Source organism: Orcinus orca, chromosome 20, assembly GCF_937001465.1.
Source record: "Orcinus orca chromosome 20, mOrcOrc1.1, whole genome shotgun sequence".
Taxonomy (NCBI): Eukaryota; Metazoa; Chordata; class Mammalia; order Artiodactyla; family Delphinidae; genus Orcinus; species Orcinus orca.
Genome location: NC_064578.1, coordinates 277,082 through 295,705, shown reverse-complemented (window position 1 = coordinate 295,705; position 18,624 = coordinate 277,082). Strand labels below are relative to the sequence as shown.

At 62.4% G+C, this 18,624-nt stretch overlaps 2 protein-coding genes across 17 annotated transcripts; both read right to left on the bottom strand.

The window, feature by feature from the left end:
* Window positions 1-3: 3 nt before the first annotated feature.
* SPATA2L (spermatogenesis associated 2 like) lies at window positions 4-5,920 on the bottom strand. Of its 2 annotated transcripts, none has more exons than XM_004280047.4 (3): window positions 4,210-5,920; window positions 3,684-3,987; window positions 4-1,842 (listed from the first exon to the last, which is right to left on the bottom strand). In XM_004280047.4, the coding sequence occupies exons 2-3, from the start codon at window positions 3,984-3,986 to the stop codon at window positions 928-930; spliced, it is 1,218 nt and encodes a 405-aa protein (XP_004280095.1). In that variant the 5' UTR covers window position 3,987; window positions 4,210-5,920; the 3' UTR covers window positions 4-927. The 2 variants fall into 2 exon arrangements, with proteins under 2 accessions (XP_004280095.1, XP_033262119.1); XM_033406228.2 differs by having other exon boundaries at window positions 4,221-5,920.
* Window positions 5,921-6,075: 155 nt separating this feature from the next.
* On the bottom strand, window positions 6,076-18,595 carry VPS9D1 (VPS9 domain containing 1). Of its 15 annotated transcripts, XR_007474366.1 has the most exons (18): window positions 18,462-18,595; window positions 17,107-17,182; window positions 15,621-15,713; window positions 15,018-15,180; window positions 13,596-13,707; window positions 13,459-13,521; window positions 13,027-13,079; window positions 12,836-12,941; window positions 12,640-12,725; window positions 11,716-12,224; window positions 10,515-10,644; window positions 10,118-10,326; window positions 9,763-9,847; window positions 8,843-8,881; window positions 8,369-8,473; window positions 7,997-8,082; window positions 7,564-7,720; window positions 6,076-6,844 (listed from the first exon to the last, which is right to left on the bottom strand). XR_007474366.1 is itself a non-coding variant. In XM_049703565.1 (17 exons), exons 1-17 carry the CDS (start codon window positions 18,558-18,560, stop codon window positions 7,683-7,685), a joined length of 2,052 nt encoding a protein of 683 aa, XP_049559522.1. In that variant the 5' UTR covers window positions 18,561-18,595; the 3' UTR covers window positions 6,076-7,682. The 15 variants fall into 15 exon arrangements, 11 of the variants coding, with proteins under 11 accessions (XP_049559522.1, XP_049559524.1, XP_049559526.1 ...); XR_007474367.1 differs by lacking the exon at window positions 7,564-7,720 and having other exon boundaries at window positions 7,997-8,111; XM_049703565.1 differs by having other exon boundaries at window positions 6,076-7,720.
* Window positions 18,596-18,624: the final 29 nt, after the last annotated feature.

Here is an 18,624-nt window from a genome sequence, read left to right as displayed (position 1 = left end):
AGCTGGATCCAGCGTCCTTTAATGTACTTTGAGGTTGTGATTCGCGTGACAGACAGGTGTGGGGGGAGGGGCCACACACAAGACTGGCCCCACCCCAGGCCCAGGTGAGCAGACCCACCCCCTCCAGCCCTGTGAGCGGGCTGGCGGCTGGCAGCTGGTGCATCTTTACCACGGGACCCAGGTGGGCTCTGGGGTGGGAGCCTTGGAGATCTCTCACCCTGCCTTCCGAAGCCGGACAGCAGGAAGATGTAGCAGGGAGGCTGCTGGGGTACTGATTGCTCAGAAGCCCCCACGCTCCACCCGGAAGTGGGGTGACAGCCTCTCGGGCTCCGTGGCTCCCCGTCTCCCGCCTGCTGTTCTCTGGAACTCTTGGGCACTCACTCTGGCTGGAGACTAGATCATTTCTCTTCTGTCCTTGGGTCCAACTTCCCCGCCCAGCTCTGACTGGAGCCCATGGGGCTGGTCTAAGGCCAGCACTCAGCTCATTCAGTGCTGGTCTGTGACACCCATGGGGGACCAGGTCCCCTCAGCCGGGTCAGCCATGCACCTGGCAGAGCCCCTAGAATGGTCTTAGCAAAGCTCCGGGGCTCATGAGGTCACCTGAGCCCCCAAGGACACTCCTCTGTGGAGCACCCCTTTGGGCACTTGCAGGGAGCAGGTCAGGAGCTGTGGCGCTGGGGCCAGTGGTGGGGCCGGGGAGGGGTGGGAGAGGAGGGAGAGGGTGCTCCCTGGGGGCGGGCCGGCAGCTTTCCGAGGAAGACGGCCCCCACCTCTCACGTAGCGGGGTTGAGTCTCCATGCCCCCCGACCTGCCGCTGTGCTCAGCACCCCTGGGGGGCAGGAGGGGCAGGGTGGCCAGTGGCCCGGGTCTGAGGAGGGATGAGGCCCAGAAAAGCACCACGGAACATGTCTCCAGAAAGCCCTGGGCCTAGGGCCAGGCGGGCCTAGGGGCATCGTAGAGCAAGGTGTCCACCTGGGCTCGCTGCAGCCACAGGCGCCGCTGGTGGTTTCCGTGCAGGGCGCGCAAAGGGTGGCCCGGGCGGCAGGTGGCCAGGGTGGCACAGTGGGAAGTGTGCAGCTGGCGACACGTGTCACAGCAGAGGGTGGGGAGGGCGCCAGGGCCCAGGCAGCTGTGTGTCTGGTAGCCGGGGGGCTCGGGGACTCGGGGGGGGCTGGCCTGCTCAGGGGCTCCAGGGGCTCGGGGGGCGGCCAGGTCTCCGGGCCGACTGAGCAGCTCTTGGCGCAGTGAGAGGAGGGAGAAGGCCTCGGCCTCGGGCTCCTCCTCCGAGGCCGGGCTGCTGGCCTCAGCCTCCCAGGCCCCGCCCCCCACGCCCCACAGTCTGGCGCTCTGCTCCCAGAACAGAGGCTGGCAGGCTAGCTCCGAGGGGGGTGAGTCGGGGCCTGGCGAGGGTCCCCCGTATAGGCTGGTCTCATCTGAGCCCTCATCCTCCTGCAGGTCCCGGTACAGGTCCAGCCGGGCCTGGCACCGGGCCGGGGAGCCACGGGGGGGAACAGGTGGTGGCTCTTCTTCGCGGGCTAGTCGCTGCTGCAGCCAGGCCACGCAGGAGGCCACATCCGCGCTGGCCCGCCGTGCCTGCAGCAGCTCCTCGGCTGGCAGCATGCTGGTGCCCAGCTGCGCCAGCACCTCGCCCAGGATCTCACACTCCAGCCGCAGGGCAAAGCAGCCCAGGGCCACCTGCACAAGCTGGCGGGCGGGGGGCAGGGCAGCCACCATAAGGCGGTGGTCGTCCCTGCGCACATAGCCCATCTTCTGGAAGCTCTGGATGAGGAGGTCCTCCGAGAGTGCGCCCTTCAGCACGTGCACGTAGCCCCCTGAGAAAGTCTGCAAGGGAGGGGGCTGGTCGGCGGCAGCCCACCCTCCCGCAGACCTGCCCCCGCCTCAGCTGCACTCCCTTGCTTGGGGGCCCCCATCCTCACCCCAGGGGGTGGCATGGCCCCAAGGCGGTCTGGGATGTGCTGACGCTCCCTCCAGAGGAGCTGTTGAAAAACATACATGCTGGGAGTTCCCTGGTGGTCTTGTGGTTAGGATTTGGCACTTTCACTGCTGGGGCCTGGGTTCAGTCCCCAGTCGGGGAACTGAGATCCCGCAGGCTGTGCGGCCAAAAACAAAAAAACCATAGATGCTCAGGGCCACCCCCAGAAACTCTGATCTCACTGGCTGAGGTAGGCCCAAGCATCACAATTTTTTAATCTAACACATTTCACCTGGGTCATAGAACAAACTAAATAAAGAGGCCCTGTTGAGAAATCTCGCTGCCCTCTGGGTCCCCTCCACCTCCTCTCACCTGTGGGGGTTTGCTACTTTAGTTAGTTTCCCGTGTACCTGCTGAGTGGTCATGCAAACAAAGAATACAGGTGCTTATTTGCTCTGAGCAGGTAGCCTCCTAAACGCCTCATTCTGAACTCTGCTTTTCCAGTTTCTGAGAGCTTTCCCTGACACGACAGAGGCCTAGCCATTCACTTCTCCAGCTGTGCAGCTTTCCACCACACGGATGGAACATCTGTAGTTTTTGGAGGCTCCAGGCTGCAAAGGAACTAGAAGCGTCCCTAGGATGGTGATAACGTGTCTCTCACGTGTCTACAGTTCCTTGATCCTGGGACCCTGTGAGTGTACCTTTGCTTACAGCTGATGAGAGTACCTCCACAGATGGGGCACTGCTGTAAGACTGTTCTCAGGGCTGGGCTTTCACCCCTCACAATGGACCTTGCGCTAGACTGTCCTCGTGTTTGCTTCATGGAGGAAGGAATGGATTCCAAAAGATTAGGTAACTTGCCCCAAGCCACAGAGCCGGCAGAAGCAGACCCCATCCAGGTCTGCCCAGTGCTGAAGCCCGTGAGCGTGTCAAGATCAGGCCTGTCTGTTCTGCTCTTGGCCCCCCATGGGGCTGCATCCTGCCCTCGTCTGAACGGATGAATGAAAGTCCTAGAACCTCAGAACAGCAGGTGTCCCAGTGGAGCAGTGGGCTCCACGGCTCACCTCACTGAGAGAGGCTGCTGCTGCCATGGCAACCAGTGGAGGCGGACGCCCACGTGCCCAGTGACATCATTACCTTCCCACTCTTCTGAATTAGCTCAGAGCAGAAGGCAGCCTGCCCCCTCCTGCCAGCCTGCAGCTCACCTGGAGGGGCCCGGCCGGCCCTGGGCTCAGCTCTACCCAGGCTGTGGGGTGAGCTAGGTACTTGTTTAGCCCGGCTCCACTAGGACATGCAGGGGCACCCCCAGCCCCTGCCTACTTCATAGGGGATAACCATGTCATCTTCCACAAATGGAGCCACAAATCTCTCCTGGAGAGATTAGGGTGACCCTGGAATGCCCAGTCCTTCCTGTGTGTCTGTCCTAGGATTTCTATGGTAACTGGGGCCACAAGGCTACTTTGGGGAGGGCAGTGATGCAAGCTTTAAGGACCAGGATCCCCCTCGGAAGGCAGGTATCCAAACGGGTGACCTCCACCCACCCCATGTTCTCAGCCCCAGGAGTACAAAGGGGAACCTCGGCCAAGAGATGCACCAACACGCCCAGGACCCTTCAGCACACTGAGCTCTCTGAAACCTATCAGCCTCTGAGGACACCTGAAATCCCTTAGGCCCGACGGTAGCCACCGTCCCGATGGTAGCCAACTCTCAGTAGCCTGGGCAGGGGTCCCCACTCGGCTCGGCGCCCTACCTTGATGGTGGTGAACTCTTTCCTCCAAGGCAGCAGATACAGGTGCACGGCGGCTAACTCCAGCAGCTCGAAGGCGCGGGCCAGGCCGCGTAGCGCAGGGGCCAGGTCGGCGCGGCCCCACAGGCCATCGGTGAGTAGTGCCAGCGCGTCATCCTGCAGCGCCCCATGCAGGTCGAAGTCTTCCACCAGGATGTGCCAGAGCACGGCGCGTAGCGATGGGTCCCCGCACACGCCCGCGCGGCCGTGCCTAAGTTCGCGCTCCAGGCACAGACGGTAGTCCTCGGACAGCGAGCTGCTGCCCATGCTGGCGGGCGGGAATAGGGTATCAGGACGCAGAGGCCCCTCCCTGCCCGCTGCGCGCCTCCAGAGCCCTCGCCTGCATCCACAGGTCCCCCACCAACTGTGCGCCCCTGGTATCTACAGCACCCCCTTCCCTGGAGACGTACGCCACCTGAGTTTCCCTTCCCGAGCAGAGACCCCTTTGCCCAGCAGATCGTGCTGTGGGCCCGGAGGACGACAGCCCTACCTGTCTCTCACCAGCAGTCCCCGAGCGCCCGCTGCTCTGTTCGGGCCTCTCCAGCAGCACCTCGCTTCCGTCGGGCCGGCTCCACCCCTCGGCCGTGACGTTAGGGGCGGGGTCTCTTCGGGCACCGCCCCCTCCGCAACGCGGACGGGGCGGGGCCTGGTGAGGGCCCGGGGGCACGAACGTCCACGGACTGCGGAGCCAAGGACAGGGGGCACACCGCGGACGCCCCCACCGAGGCGGGCGCCGACCTCCTGAGCTGGACCCTCGGGAGCGCCAGGGTGCCGAGGGAGCAGGTACCGTGGCTCTTCGTGCGCCTGCCGGGAGCGGGGACCGGACGCGGGGCGGGGCAATCTCCTGGGGGCGGGGCTACCCCAACAGGGACAGGCCCCTTCTCGTTGCCTAACGGGATTGACCAGATACGGGAGGGAGGGAGGGAGGGGTCGAGCCGCCCTCTGGCGGGGGCCAGTGCTCCAGGTGGAAGCCGGCCGGGCGTTTCAGCGTCATTTAAAACTGCAACCTCAGGAGACTTTCCTGGCGGTCCAGTCGTTAGGACTCCGCGCTCCCACTGCTGGGGGCGCCGCACCCTCCTCCCCCCACCAAAAAACCCCAACAAATCAGCAACCCGGGCCTCTTTGAGGCGGCGTGAAGGCGCTTTTCTGCCTAGGTCAGAGTCGCTTCCAGGCACCGGATCCGACGTTCTGCTCTGTATCCAGCCCTGCTTCTCCGCTCCTGCTCTGAGTGCTGTTTGCGTGGCCCCAGGTGTTTGCTGTTAACTGTTGTGTGCTACTCCAGGGAGCATGGCTCTGTCTCAGTGTGCCACTCGAACCTGAGTAGGTCTTTGCACCGTCCTCCCTTAGAGGAGTAGTCCCATAGAAGACCCGTTGAATGGAAGTGACGTTGCATGGCTTTCCAGGTTAAGTCATAAAACTGCCTTGCTGTCTTGAGACGCTCAATCTTGGGACCTAGCCACATACTGGGAGGAAAGCAGCTGCATGAAGGGGCCGAGTAATGAAGGCTGAATAATGTCCAAACTCCATGAACCCGGGAATGTGAACATATTTGGAAATAGGATCTTTGGAGCTATAATCAAGTTAAGACTAAGTCAGACTGGATTAGGGTGGACACTAACCCCTGTCAGAATGACGTCTTTGTAAGGAGCAAGGTTACGTACTTCGGGAGGAGGCATATGATGGATGCAGAGGCTTGCAGCTACAGGCAGAGACTGCAGGAGCCCCCGGAGCTGGACGAGGCAGGAAAGGGTTCTCGTCTAGCACTCTGCTGGGCCACGGCCCTGTGGACGCCTTGACTTCAGACTTCAGGACTTTGGGAGTAAATTTTTGTTGTTTTAAGCTCCCCAGTAGCTAGTTACAGGAAACGAATGCAGGCCTCCCACGCCACGGCTGTTCCCACAGCCGAGGCCCTCGCTGATGGCAGACGTGTAGACAAATCTCCAGATGACTCCAACCCCTTGATCTTGGGTCACCCCAACTTGGAAGCTGACTTAGCTGATGCTGCAGGTGGGGCAGAGACAAGATGTCCCCACTGAACCCTGCCGAGGTGGGAGTTTCACAAGCAAAGCAAATGGCTGTCGCATGTTTAAGCCAGTGAGTGGGCTGGCTTGTTACACAGCAGGGGGGCGGATGCCACACTGCCTCAGCGCCAGCTGCGTAGGGGTCCTCCTGTGACCCTGGGCTATAGCCGGGCGGAGCAGATGGGTGGCAGGGTCAGTTAATACCTACCTTGGCCAGGACCGCAGCTCCCTGGACCACCGCCCAGCACACTGCGCGGCTGGGTCCAGTCTCCCAGGCAACACCCCTCTCCTCCTCATCCAGCTTTCTCATCTTCACCAGTTCAGCGCAAGGGAAGGTCTGTCTTGTAAGTGTTTTAATTTGCATTTCTTGATTTTAAAAATGACTTTAAACACCTCTTCTTATGCTGATGAGCTTTTTAAAGTTCTTCTGAAGACAGCCTGTTCACAGCCTTTGCTATTTTCCTGACTGGGGCTCCTGCCTTTTTCGTGTTGATCTGGAGGATTTTCTGTGTGAAGAATCCATCACTCACCGTCTTACGAAAGGCTGTAGGCTGGGAGAGGCTGAAGGACTGGCCCAGAGCCAGCAGCAGGAAGGCCGTCTGATCAGCGCCTCCAGAGAGCTCCCCAAAGCCAGCAGGAGCGCCCACGGTCAGGCTTCGCTCCATCGTCCACCTGCTCTATGAAAGGGGGCTTAAAATCCCATCCTTGAGACCGCCAAGGCCTGGAGCAGGGGGTCATCCTCCCCAGGCTTCATGGCTGGCTGGGCCTCGTGTCCAGGACTGGGGGGCTTCCTTTGGAGAGGGCAGGGACTCAGGGACTGAGAGCTTTGAGGGCAGGGCAGGGTGAGCAGGCGGGTGCCTGCCTGTCGTTCCTGGGGTGCTGGTGGGCAGGGGACCCCTGCCCACAAAGGCTCCCGAAAGAGGCAGCTGCCCCCGGAACTCGGGTTGGCCTTCCCTTGGGGTCACGTCCCCGGCCCCCTCTGGCCTCCGGAGTCAACGTGCTGGGCTCGAAGAGAGCTCTGCCACCGGGAGCTGTGGCCTGGAGAAGGCGTTTCCCCTTCTGTGCCTCACTTTCCTCACGAGGTTCCCGCACAGCCTTGGGACACTGCGTGCACAGAACACACAGTCAGGTCCAGCTGGGCCTTCCCCAGGGACCCACACGCTGCTCCCACACCACTTTCTGCCATGGTGACAGATGCTGGCTGGGGCCGGGCCACCTGCATGTGTTCCCCACCTGGAGAGCAACATGACTCCTGGGAACCCTTCGGGAGGAGTGGTCCGGGCTCAGATCCTGCCCAGTGATGACCTCTGACCCTGCCAACCTGCTAGGCCCCCCCGAGTGTGTCCAGTGCTAGAAGGAGCAGCCCCACGGATCCCACTCCTGGGCAGAGGTCTGGGAGGTGGGCTGGGCTTGGCGATGGCCCCAGGGGCCTCTGGGACCCTCTGGCTCTGGCTGGTTGCCTGGGAGTGGCTGTGCTGCCCAGGCCTCCGCCCGGCCAGTGGGACGGGGAGCAGGTGAGCCGCGCTGACGGAGACACCAGTGACCTCTTTATTTCCAGCTGGGTCAGTGGTTGCCCAGGGGCCTGTAACAGTCAGGGTGGGCAGGTGGTGGGGCTCCTGGCAGGCGCCGACCCTTGGGTTCACACCGACCCTGAAGTGGCTGAGTGGGGGTGGGGATTCGCCAGCGGTCTCAGGATGTCCGTGCCCATTGCCAAGGGTGGGAGTGTGGCTCAGAGCTCCCACACATGGGCAGGTGCCCTGGGGACACCTGGGTCTTCAGGACAGAGTGATCAGTGACCAATAAACAGCACAGTCTAAACCCACCTGGGCCCCAGGCCTCTTGTGGGGTGACAGGCTCTCTTCTCGACTCAGACAAGAACCTGGCTCAGGGAGCTCCGCGTGTCACGGGGGACGGGAAGGGAGAGAAGCAGACCTGCCCTCGGTCAGGCCCATGGCCCCTCTGTCCTTGGGCTTGCGGGGCCTGCAGGGTGTCAGCGGACTGAGCCGTTGGAGTGTGCAGGCCCCAGGGGCGCCCAGTTTCCCTGCACGGGGCCTCTCACAGGTGGGGACAGGAAAGAGAAGGGCCTGGTTCCTGGGAGCTGACTCGGGTCAGCCCCATCCTATCCGGAGCAGAGGGGCCTCCTTGAGCCCTAGGGGCTGATGTCAGGCGGGGGCGAGAGCCCCACCTCGGCCAGCCCACCGCCCCATGTAGGTGCCTCTGGGCCAGTCCTTGGCCAGCCCGTCCTCTGCTACTTGCCCAGGGCCCGCCGGGGCAGCAGCTCCACGTAGCTCAGGGCGCTCTGCAGTGACGTCAGGCAGTAACCCTCCTCTCCGATCAGGTACCTGCACGGAGGTGGCACAAGCATCTGTCACTGGAGGGATGCAAGGAGACCCCGACGTTCTGGAAGGGGCACCTGCCCTTGCGGGGCAGAACCTGGATGCTGAGGTCCCACGGGCTGTCAGGGCGCTGGGCTGGGGGACAGCCCACTCCCCAGGCAGACGCTGCTCAGGGGATGGCCCCCTGGCTCCTCTGGGCAGTGTGCTGGGTGAGGGGCAGGGAGAGGGGCCGTGGGCCCCGTGCATGGGTGGGAGCACGAGCTCAGCCCCCACGTTGGCCCGAGGCTCCCACCTCTCGTGGATGAACTCCTCCAGGGCTGCACACTCCGACACCAGCTGGGGGAGGCCACTCCTCAGCGCCACAAAGGACAGGATGGGCAGCAGGTCGTCGGCGCCACTGTTGGGGAGACGCAGAGCCGGCCAGGAGGCTCCAGGGACCGGGGGCGCTGCTCAGTCCCCACAGCCCTGAAGCCTCCCAGCTAGGTCCCTGGAGCAGCTTTGGGCTTGCTGGATGCTGTCCCCGTGCCTCTCCTGCCCACCGGCCTCAGGGGGCTGGGGGTGGGCTTGGGTCAGCGTGACAAAAGACCACCTGGGATCGCTGAGGCCATCCTGAACGGGGACCCTGTGCCGCAGAGCCCAGGGCTGGACCAGGGAGGCCCCACAGTGAAGCTCTCCCGTGAGCTGGCCCGAGCCCGGGGACGGGAGGACGGAGAGGATAGCCCGTGTCCCAGGCAGCCTGCTCACTCCTGGGATCAGGGTCACTCACGTGCCACTCCAGGTACCCCAGACCCTCCGCAAGAGGCACCTAAGTGAGGGAAGGAGGCCCTGAGGGATGCTCAAAACCCTGGCGCAGGGCCCACGGGCCAGTACTTTTGGCGAGGAGCACGGAAGCATACTGGTTTGAACCTGATGACCAACCAGGGACTCCTGCCCCCACCTCCCTGGGTGCCACACACCTGCAGGGACACACAGCGCCACCCCACCCCACCCCCCAGCTCCTTGGATGTCCTGAGGAGAGAGCGCGCGCTAGCGCGGGGTTGCAGCTGGGACTCGGAAATGCTTTCAGTTCTGGGGCCCTTTCACCTGCTGCAACTTTTTCGGAGACCAGGTGGTACAATAGTGATGGTGGCCAGTGAGAGCCAGGTGGGTCCCCCGGCCTGACCCCGCAGCCCACCCAGCTGGCTGCAAGGACAGGTGCTTTCAGGGCGACCCCGGTCTCTGGCACAGGGTGAGGGTCGCCAGCCCCAGGTGGGCGCCAGGGCCAGGGCAGGCTGCTGGCTACAGGCTGGTGCAGGTGAGATAAGGCAGAACCCAGGTGGGGAAGACCCCTGCCCACCTCAGGAGGCTGGGGCAGGGGCAGTGCAGGAACCCCAGGCTGGGGCTCAGCACAGGGGACGGGCTCTTCCCCAGGACAGGACCGGGGCGGCTTCCCCAAGCATGCACCTGAGGGGGGCACACGCCACCGGGTTAGCGAGGGGCCGGACTGCGTCGTCAGCAGGGCTGGAGCCCGGGGTCTTTGGTGGAAATGGGCCGCACTCTCCTCAAGGAGAAGCAGGGCCAGGCGCCGGGCGGGAACCCGAGGCGCCGGGGCCGGGGCCTGGGTGGCAGGGTTCCCGCTCCCCTGGCCTCTGAAGGCCGCCCCTCCCGCCCAGTCCCCACCACAGGCCGTGGCCTCCTGGGACTCACATGGCGGCGATGCCCGGCTGGGGCGCAGCCTCGCGAGCCCGGGAGTAGTCCTCCGCGCAGGCACAGGTGACCCGCAGGGCCCGCACTGCGTCGCAGAAGCCAGGCTTCGGGTGAGGGGCTGGGGACCTCGTCCCGGTACGGCCCCGGGCGCCGCCCCACCCCCATCGCGTGCAGGGCTGGGCAGAGCCTGGACCACCACCACTCATGTCCCACGGGACACACACCCCCCGGACTGGAGAAGGGCCTGCCGCTGAGGGCTGAAGGCGCAGACTCCAGTCGCCCTCCGGGACGGGACTCGACTCTGTCTCATCTGACTCCCTTCTCCCTTCCCTCCAACCAAACCGTCCCCCCTCACCAATGCACTCCAGCTTCTTCTGGGGGCAGCTCTCCAGGACCAGCAGCCCTAGCTCCTGGGCGGCAGCACAGTAGGGGTAGGCGCCGCCCGCCGTGGCCTCGAGGTCCCGGGGGAGGAGCTTGGTGGGGACGCCGACGGCCGCCGGGGGCGCGTTCCCGTACAGCTCCATGCTCCTGCTCAGGGCGGCCTCCCGCATGCGGTGAACGCTCCTGGGGCAGAGAGGGGCCAGGCTCAGCGGCCCAGGGCCCCGCCCGGGAGGGGACAGGGGCGGCGCTGGGGAAAGCTGGCCACGCCCCGAGCCGTGGGAGGGTGCGCGTGGCACCGCCTGCACACGCGCAACACCTGAGGGGACCTGGGAGGAAGGCAGCTGAGGGACGCACACGCGGCGGGGCCGTACCTGTACACGGCCAGCAGCAGGGGCCACAGCGGGGAGAAGAAGGGCTCCTCGATGCAGGCCAAGCAGCGGTCTTTGGAGGCGGCCGTGTTCAGGCCTTCAAAAGCCAGGAGGGTCAGCGAGAGCAGCCTGTCTGCCGGGAGCAGAGCCGGTACAGAGGCACTGTGGGGACAGCTGGGACCTCTAGCCCCGCTGGCAGCCCCTGGAGGCCTCTCCCACCCGCAGCCAACCTGGGGTGCCCAGGCAGGGTCCCCACCTGCCTGCCCCTCCCTGCCGCCCCAGAGCCAGCTTGGGATGGGCAGAGCCACAGGTAGCTTCCCGGCTCAGCAGGAGGGGCTCTGCCTGGCCCTGCCTCCCCCCACTTCTGAACGCTACGGCCCAGGTCGGTGCAGGGAGTCAGGGCCCTCATCCCTAGGGGGTCACAGGGTCATATGCAGCTCCGCCAGGGGGCCAAGGAGACAAGCCTGGAAGGGAGGGCATAAGACAGCTTCTTTCTGAAAAGGGTCTGTACCCCAAACTGGGGCACCCAGAGGAACGTCAGAAGCATATCTGAAGACAAGAAATCTGAGGTCCAGGGAGATGAAGGAACCCGCCCCCCACCAGGGAGGAAGGGGTGCTCACCCAGAGTCTCCCAGACAACACAGGCCCCTGACTGCTGGGCCTCTCGCTGGTTCTCAGGAAACCCTCACAGCCTTCCTCCTTGGAAGGGACGTGAAGTCCCCTGCCACCCTGGGCTCCTCACGGAACACACACTCGCTTCTCAAAATGGAAAAACCTAAGATGAGCCGCCACCAGGCCGCACAGACCTAGAGCCCTGGGTTTGGAAGGGTGGGGGTCGGACCTAATGGGGCAGCTAGGACCACCTGGCAGCCAGAGGCCCTGACGGCAGACCCTCCCCCAAACCCAAGACTGAAATGGACCCGGCTGTCCTCCCTATGTGGCCCCGTGAGGAGACAGCCAGGGATGGAGACCCTGGCCACTGCCAGCCCCAGCTGCTCTCTGGGGCAGGGTGTGTGCCTCTCTGCTGAACTGGACACGTGGCCCCAGGGGAGGGCTCTGCAGAGCAGGGCCGGCCTGGATGCCACCCACAGGAAGGCTCCGCTGGACCGGGCCCATCCCAGGCCTCTGACAAGCTTTCCGAGGACGTGGGCTTCGGACAGCGCAGTTCCCCCACCACCCACCCGGCCTGTGGCGCGGACCTCACCGATGGCGTCGTGTATGTCCTGCACGGTGCCCTTCAGCTGCTCCAGCAACGGCTCCTTCCTCACCCCTGGGGGCTGGGGCTCAGGCTGCCCCCCAGGGCCCCGGCCCCTCCTCTCAGGAGTAGCCAAGAACTGTTCCAGGTCCCCGAAGGAGCTGTCGTTGCCCGGCAGGTCGGATGAAGTGTCCGCCAGGGGTGAGGGAGGCCCCGTGGGGCTGCCGTCTGCCCCTCTGTCCGGGTTGCCGGGGTGGGGTGGGGGGATGGGGGCGCTGGCGGAGGCGCCGTCTGTGGGCCTTTGGGCTGGGCTGGGCTCGGGGGGGGAGGGCATGCAGTAGAGGCTCTGAGAGGGCCGGAGCCGCCGGCTTCCAGGAGCCAGCAGCCCGTCGGCGTCGGGGGGCAGGGAACGGCAGCCCAGGGCCGAGGCAGCGCCCCTGCTCACGATGGGGTACAGCGCCCGGTACACGGCGCACTGGAGCTTCTTCAGGAGCTGCGAGATGGGGTGGTCGGGGACGCTGTGAGTAGGGGGAGAGGCAGTGTGTGAAGGCAGCCCCGTCAGGCTGGGGCTGCAGTCCCCTCGCTGGGTGACCCGGGGGCTGAGAAGGCCCGCCAGCCCTGCGAGGCCCTTACCCGACCCCCACCCAACGGCCACGTGGCCCTGCCGTGAGGGATTTCAGAGAAGGGACGCATGGACTAGTCCTCGCGGCTGAATGTTGCTGGTAAGGCCTGTCCCGCCCCTCTGAGTAGCCAGGAGGCCCGTGAAAGGCCATCCGCGGACAGGAGACCCCGGGGTCACAGGCGGGGGCCTCCGAGAGAGCCAGCGTGGCCTGCTGCCCATGCGGTCACCCCAGACTGCCTCGCTCCTCTCTCCTTCTTAATCCTTTCCTCCGCCATCAGCCTGCAGCCGGGGGAGGGGCCGACGTCCGGTACCTGAGCAGGTGGGAGACCAGGCTGGTCACCAGGGACAGGTCCCCTGGGCTCCTCTTGAGCTTGGCCTTCCAGCGCTTTGGCCAGTCCTGCAGGACAGGAGACCTTGGGGGAGAGCCCGCGGGAAGGCCCTCCCCCAAGCCAAGGCCGCGCCCAGGGGCCCAGGCCTCCCTGCGGACTCCCCGCCCCGCGCACTCACATGGTCTTGCTCGTACTCGAGGATGGCGGCGTAGAGGGCCCGCTGCTCCCGGTCCTCGGGGGTCAGGGCAACCTGGCTGCAGAACCTCCTGGGAGAAAGGACAGGTCTGGGGGCCTCAGAGCTGGACAGGCGGGCGCAGGAGTCCCCACCTGGCCCCCCCAGTAGTCCCGGGACCGAAGGCGGAGACGCACCTGTTGGCGGCCTCCTGGAGTCGCAGCCGGCGCTCCTCCATCTTCCTCTGCAGCTGGGGCGGCAGAGTCAAGGCCCTTCTAACGCGGCGTGCACGAACCCCCCGGCGTCCCAGCGCCCTGCCGGACACGGGGCCCGTTGGGATGGGTGGGAGGAGGGGCTGGGCCAGAGGACAGGCCCGCTCAGGGAGAGAAGGCAAGTCCTAGTCGACCTGAGGGGTGGAGAGGAGTCTGTGGGTGCTGGGAGGGGCAGGGTGGCCTGTGCAAAGGCCGGGAGGCGAGAGGAAGCGGGGCTGGGCAGGAACCACCCACTGAGGACAAGTGTCTCCGAAACTGGAGGAACTCTGTTTCCACACCTGAACCCTGGCATCTTTACTTCCCTGTCCCCTCCCTCAGCTGAAGCCTCTGCACACTAAGGATGGACAGAAAGGATACTGTCTTCTCCCGGGCTTTAGCGATCACCAGGTTCTCCATCATCTGCCGCTGCAGGGACAGGGTCTAGGACGGGAAGGATGGAATAAGGCCTACTGCCCCCACCGGCCTCACTCCAGACCCTCCTGGACTCCGCTCACCAGGGATGTCTTCTGCATGGCCTGGCTGGGGTCCAGACGGGCCATCCGGGCCTCATAGGCAGCCTTCAGCTTCTGATTCTGCAGGGAAGCCTCCTCCAGGGGTGTCAGCTCCCTGGAATGGTGACAAGCTGCTGTCCAGGCTCCAGGAAGCCCAGGAACGCTCTGGTCACCTGAGGTCCCTTCCTGGCCCCGCCCTGAGACCGGAAGGTGAGGAGGTGGTGATGGGGGCAGGCAGGAATGTAAAGAAGGGAGGAGGTCTGGGGTGGGCGGGAGACACCTGCCTCCCTGAAACATGGTCCTACTGCCTGGATTCCAGACCTTTATGCATACCAGTCACATGTGTTTATTAACAGCATGAAACTCTGTGAAGGCACCACGTGAGCCAAACAGCTAGATTAGTTTGCAACCCATGAAAGAGGGGTAGGGGTGGGGGGTGTTTCACAGCTACTTGGTAACAGCCACCAACAGCCCCCTCACCATCAAAACTTATGGTCCCACGTCTTCCTGCTTTCATGGGTGGGAGGAGGTAAAGTCGTGGGGACACAAAACTATACTGAGATGGAAGTCTGGTGCCTGGCCCTGCCCCAGAACTGCACTTGGAGAGACAGGGTGTAGCTGTGGCTCAAGGCCTGGCAGCAGCAGCAGGAAGAGCCCATCCTCTTGCTTATCCTGCTGGGATTCTGGCATCTGTGTCTCAGTGTCTTTCACCAGTTCTAGAAAATTGCTTTCATCTCCTCAAGTAACGCTCCTCTCGCATTTTCTTTCTCATCTTTCTTTGGAATTCCGATAACCCCTTAGACCTTCCATGTCTTTTTGTGTGTGTGAGCCATGCAGGGTATCTTTTAACCTTTTATCCAATTCTCTAATTCTGTCTTCAGCTGGGTCTACTCTGCTGTTTTAAACTTGTCCCCTTCTTTTTGTGTGCATGTGTGTATGTTTACAGGAGGATATAATTTGTTGTCGTTTCTGATTAGTGTTTAAAAATAATTTCAGTATTTTTGTTTCTACTTGGTTCTTATTTGACCCCTATTATAAATTCTATTTGACCCCTATTATAAGTCAGATTTTATAGCTTCTTGTTCCCTGCAGGTATTTTCAAACTTGCTTTTTATTTCTCTAAATACAGAAAGCGTGTTTGTATTATAATCTGTGTCTCATAACTCTATCTGAAGACTTTGCAGGTCTGTTTCTGCTACCTCTCATTTACAGTTTCTTGATTCTTTCTGTGCTTGGTTATCTTTGACTATGTACCACTCATTTTATGAAAGTTGAAGGTGCTTTGCTCCAGAGACAATTTGCATTTGTTTCTGCCACGCACCAGGTATTTCCATTCTGGGATCCCTTCTGACTAAATCCACCATGGTTAGCTCACTTTGCCTCTAAACCCAGGCTTAGCCCACCTTCTGTTCTGACCCATCTTACTTCTTAGAGCTTTGTGACTCTACAGCCTGAAGCTTCTGGAAGATCTCAGGCGGCAGAAATGGAGAGAGCTTCCCTCCCTCATCTGAGTACACCCGGCGGTGTCGGCTGGTAGGAGAGGGGACGGGGGCAGCCACAGGCATGGCTGGCCTCAGGCATGTTTTCCCTGTAAGACATACGTAGCCAAGGGTCTGCACGGGGGCCTGACATTCCACAAAGGAGATGCAGACTTGGGACTTCCCTGGTGGCTCAGTGGTTAAGAATCCGCCTGCCAATGCAGGGGACACGGGTTTGAGCCCTGGTCCGGGAAGATCCCATGTGCTGTGGAGCAACTAAACCCATGTGCCACGACTACTGAGCCTGCGCTCTAAGGCCCGCGAGCCACAACTACTGAGCCTGTGTGCCTAGAGTCTGTGCTCCGCAACAAAGAGAAGCCACTGCAATGAGAAGTCCGCGCACTGCAACAAAGAGTAGCCCCCACCCACTGCAACTAGAGAAAGCGTGTGCACAGCAATGAAGACCCAACGTGGCCAAAAAATTAATTAATTAATTAAAAAAAAAAGAGAGATGCAGACTTGGGGGGTGGGCTTTCTGCCGGACACCCACCAAGTTTGGCAGCTGTCGACTGGGCCCTCTCCAGACACTGCTCAGCCAGCTTCAGCATCTTCGAGGTGTCAGGGGTCACAGTTTCCCCGGCTTCTGGGGAGCAAGCGACAAGAAGGGTGGTCACCATCACCTCTATCACTAGTCAGATTCTTGCTGGGATAGAAACAAAGGAGAGCCCACTTCCTCCTCATCTCTGACCATCTGCCCTGGGTTTACCTCCTGGCCCTGTGTGTGGCTGTCCTGTCCTCTCGCCTGGACCATCAGAGCCTTCTCTATAACTAACTCGGCCTTTTCTCCTCACTGGCGGCTTCACTTTAGTTACAGCCCCTCCTCCAGGTGGGCCCTGCAGTCAGCACGGCTGTTTCACAGAAACAGTTTCAAAACCCATCTCCCGCCCCCTGGCTGTGTCCAAGCTCACCCCTGGTGCAGCTAGAGGACTTCTGTTCTGCACTCCCTCTGGGAATCGCTCCTATCAGCAAACTCACGGTGTAGGAGCTGCCACCTGACACTCTCCCCTGGACCCCACCAGACCTGATCCACCCCCGCTCCCGTGACGGCCAGACCCTCACCACACCCTCGTTCAGCCACGTTGCTCGCATTGCAGTGGCCCTCACCCACTCAGTCCTGCCCTTCTCTGAGGGCTCCCTGACCTCGCAGGTCTCTCCTCTAGGATGACCCCTCGCGGCTGCTCCCACCGTGCCCTCCTCCAAGTGCCCAGAGCTCTGCTGAGCTCCCTAGCTCCCCAGGGTGGAGACTCCCACCTCTCCCTGACTACTGTCGGGCTGCTGGACACCTCGAGCAGAATGTGCTCCTGACAGAGACCTCAATTCCTCCCGCATGTCTCCTCCTGCCACCTCCCGCACTGCCTCCTGTGCTCCCTGGCCCTCCCCCCCAACTCCGGGCAGCTCACTGTCCGCTTAGAATGTCTGGTGAGGCCCATCTTTAGAGGACATGCCCCAAGCCCTTCACTCCTTCCACCTCCAGGCAGTCCCACCACTGCTGTCCTCACTGTGGGAGCCTCCTGGAGGATCTGCTCCCATGCCGGCCGCTCCCCACAAAGCCTCCACGAGCTTCACCTCGTGCCAGAACAACCCCAGGCCCATCCCAAGGGCCGGCCGGCCCCAACTGCACCTTCCCCTCTCCAGCCTGCCTACCCTTCTTGTGTCTGGAACCCTCTCCCTCAGGGCCTTTGCAGCGCCCTCTGCTGGGATGCTGCCCCCAGCCCTCAACCATGGTGCAGCTCACTCGTCCCTGGACTGAGGTTCAGCGTCCAGTCTTTGGTCACGTCCCAGCCCATCTCCATCCCCTCAGTCACAGCAGCCGGCCCTTCCTGCTCCCTGCTGCGCTCATGCTTACTGAGCGCTCAGCCGTCCACCTTCGACTAATGGCCCGGCAGGCAAGACACAGGACACCCCCAGGCCTGGGGCCCTGGGCCCCATCAAAGGCTAAGCTGTCCACGGTCTGCCCGGCCTGCGAGGAGCTGTACCTTTGGAGGTCTCCACTTCTTCTAGCAGCACCTGGGAGATGTAGTGGACGCTCCTCAGGTATTCTGTATATGCCTCCTGTGCCCAGGGAAGAGAAATGGCAGCGGTCAGGCCAGTAGAGGCGCATAATTCCATCATGCCTGCTCGGTGCCCTTGTGGAAACACAGGAACAGTGGTGCCTGCTTATCTGTGAGATACACCTGCAGTGGCCGAGCCGCTTCACTGGTAACTGCTCTGCTGGGGCATGGAGAGTACCCCTCTTCTCTAGACTTGAAGCTGGCATCACTGCCTTTCTCTCCAGTACAGGAAGGAACGGAGGTTCTCTGTCAGTGGGCCAGGGTAAGGAGCCTTGGCAGGTGCTGCCATTTTCCACTCTATGCAACAAGTTCTCTGCCTGTGTAACTCAGGGGCATTCACTCAGTGGCTTTAGAAAAATATTTCTTGGAAGGTGAATCAGGGAGTGTGTTGTAAATCTCAGAATGACTTTCTGACTCGGATTCTGGGAAATCCTTTCCCGAACCCCAGAGTAAGTATTCCCTGGGCACGCAGCAGTCTGACACTAGAATGTCAGTATTTTCAAAAGGGTGACCCTGCCATCCTGTTCAGGGCTCACTGATAGAGCTCAGGGCGTTTGGAACCATAGCATGGTGCTTTGCTTTTTGTTTGTTTTGCTGCATCCCAGTTCTCAAATTACCCACCTTTAAGTCTACACCTCAGATAAGGATAAAATGGGTTCCGGGAAGGATTTCTGACTTGTGGGGGCATTTGCTGCCCTAGGATCCCGACTTGGGGAAGGCAGCGGATGGAAGACCGGAATGCCTTTCGGAGGCACCCGCGGCCTCCTCCCCTCCTTGGGCGGCCCGGTGTGACTCAGCCGGCTTTTCCATGCGGTCGCCACCCTTAGGATTAACACCAGTTCTTGGAGACAAGCCACACCCCTCCCCCGCCGGCATTTCCTTCCAAACAAGCGCTGAAGGCGACTGGAAAGCCGCAGCTAACCTCTTACGGATACCGTCCCCTTCGGGAATCTGACTAAAGCTACAGGGCCCGCCCCCAAACTATACAAACGCACGGGATTGTCTGCCAGATACACTTTGGAGGGCTGCTTCACGGACCCTCCTGAGTCCCCTTCACAAATGAAAACACCTCTTCTCATATTCCCGACTTAATGAACAGACGGGAAAACTGAGGGCTGGAGCCCGCGGGAGCTGTCCAAGGTCACGGCCGAAGCCCGAGCCCGCGCCCCGGAGCCTTCGGAGAGGCCTGGAGGCGCCCACCCCGCAGCCCCGCCCTCGCCCACGCCCACCGGGCTGGCCGCGGGTCGGCTACCGCCCCCGCCTCGCCCCGCCCGCCTCACCCGGGGCCGGTTGCCGGTGTCCAGCTCGATGGCCCCGTTGGCCAGCTTCATGGCGCATTGAAGCGGTTTCACCGCCCCGTCCCCGACCGCAGCGGCCATGGCGCCGGCGGGGTAGGCCGTGGCGGCCGAGGGGCGGGGCGGGCGGCCGGATACCGGAACGCGG

Excerpts from the sequence above, each read along its gene's own strand:
- SPATA2L (XM_004280047.4), bottom strand. The coding sequence starts at position 3,986 with ATGGGCAGCAGCTCGCTGTCCGAGGACTACCGTCTGTGCCTGGAGCGC. Across the intron at positions 1,843-3,683 it reads AAGAGTTCACCACCATCAAG|ACTTTCTCAGGGGGCTACGT; the intron begins GTAGGGCGCCGA and ends CCTCCCTTGCAG.
- VPS9D1 (XM_049703565.1), bottom strand. The coding sequence starts at position 18,560 with ATGGCCGCTGCGGTCGGGGACGGGGCGGTGAAACCGCTTCAATGCGCC. Across the intron at positions 10,327-10,514 it reads CTGCTGCTGGCCGTGTACAG|GAGCGTTCACCGCATGCGGG; the intron begins GTACGGCCCCGC and ends TCTCTGCCCCAG. Across the intron at positions 8,474-8,842 it reads TGGGGTACCTGGAGTGGCAC|TGGCGCCGACGACCTGCTGC; the intron begins GTGAGTGACCCT and ends TCTCCCCAACAG.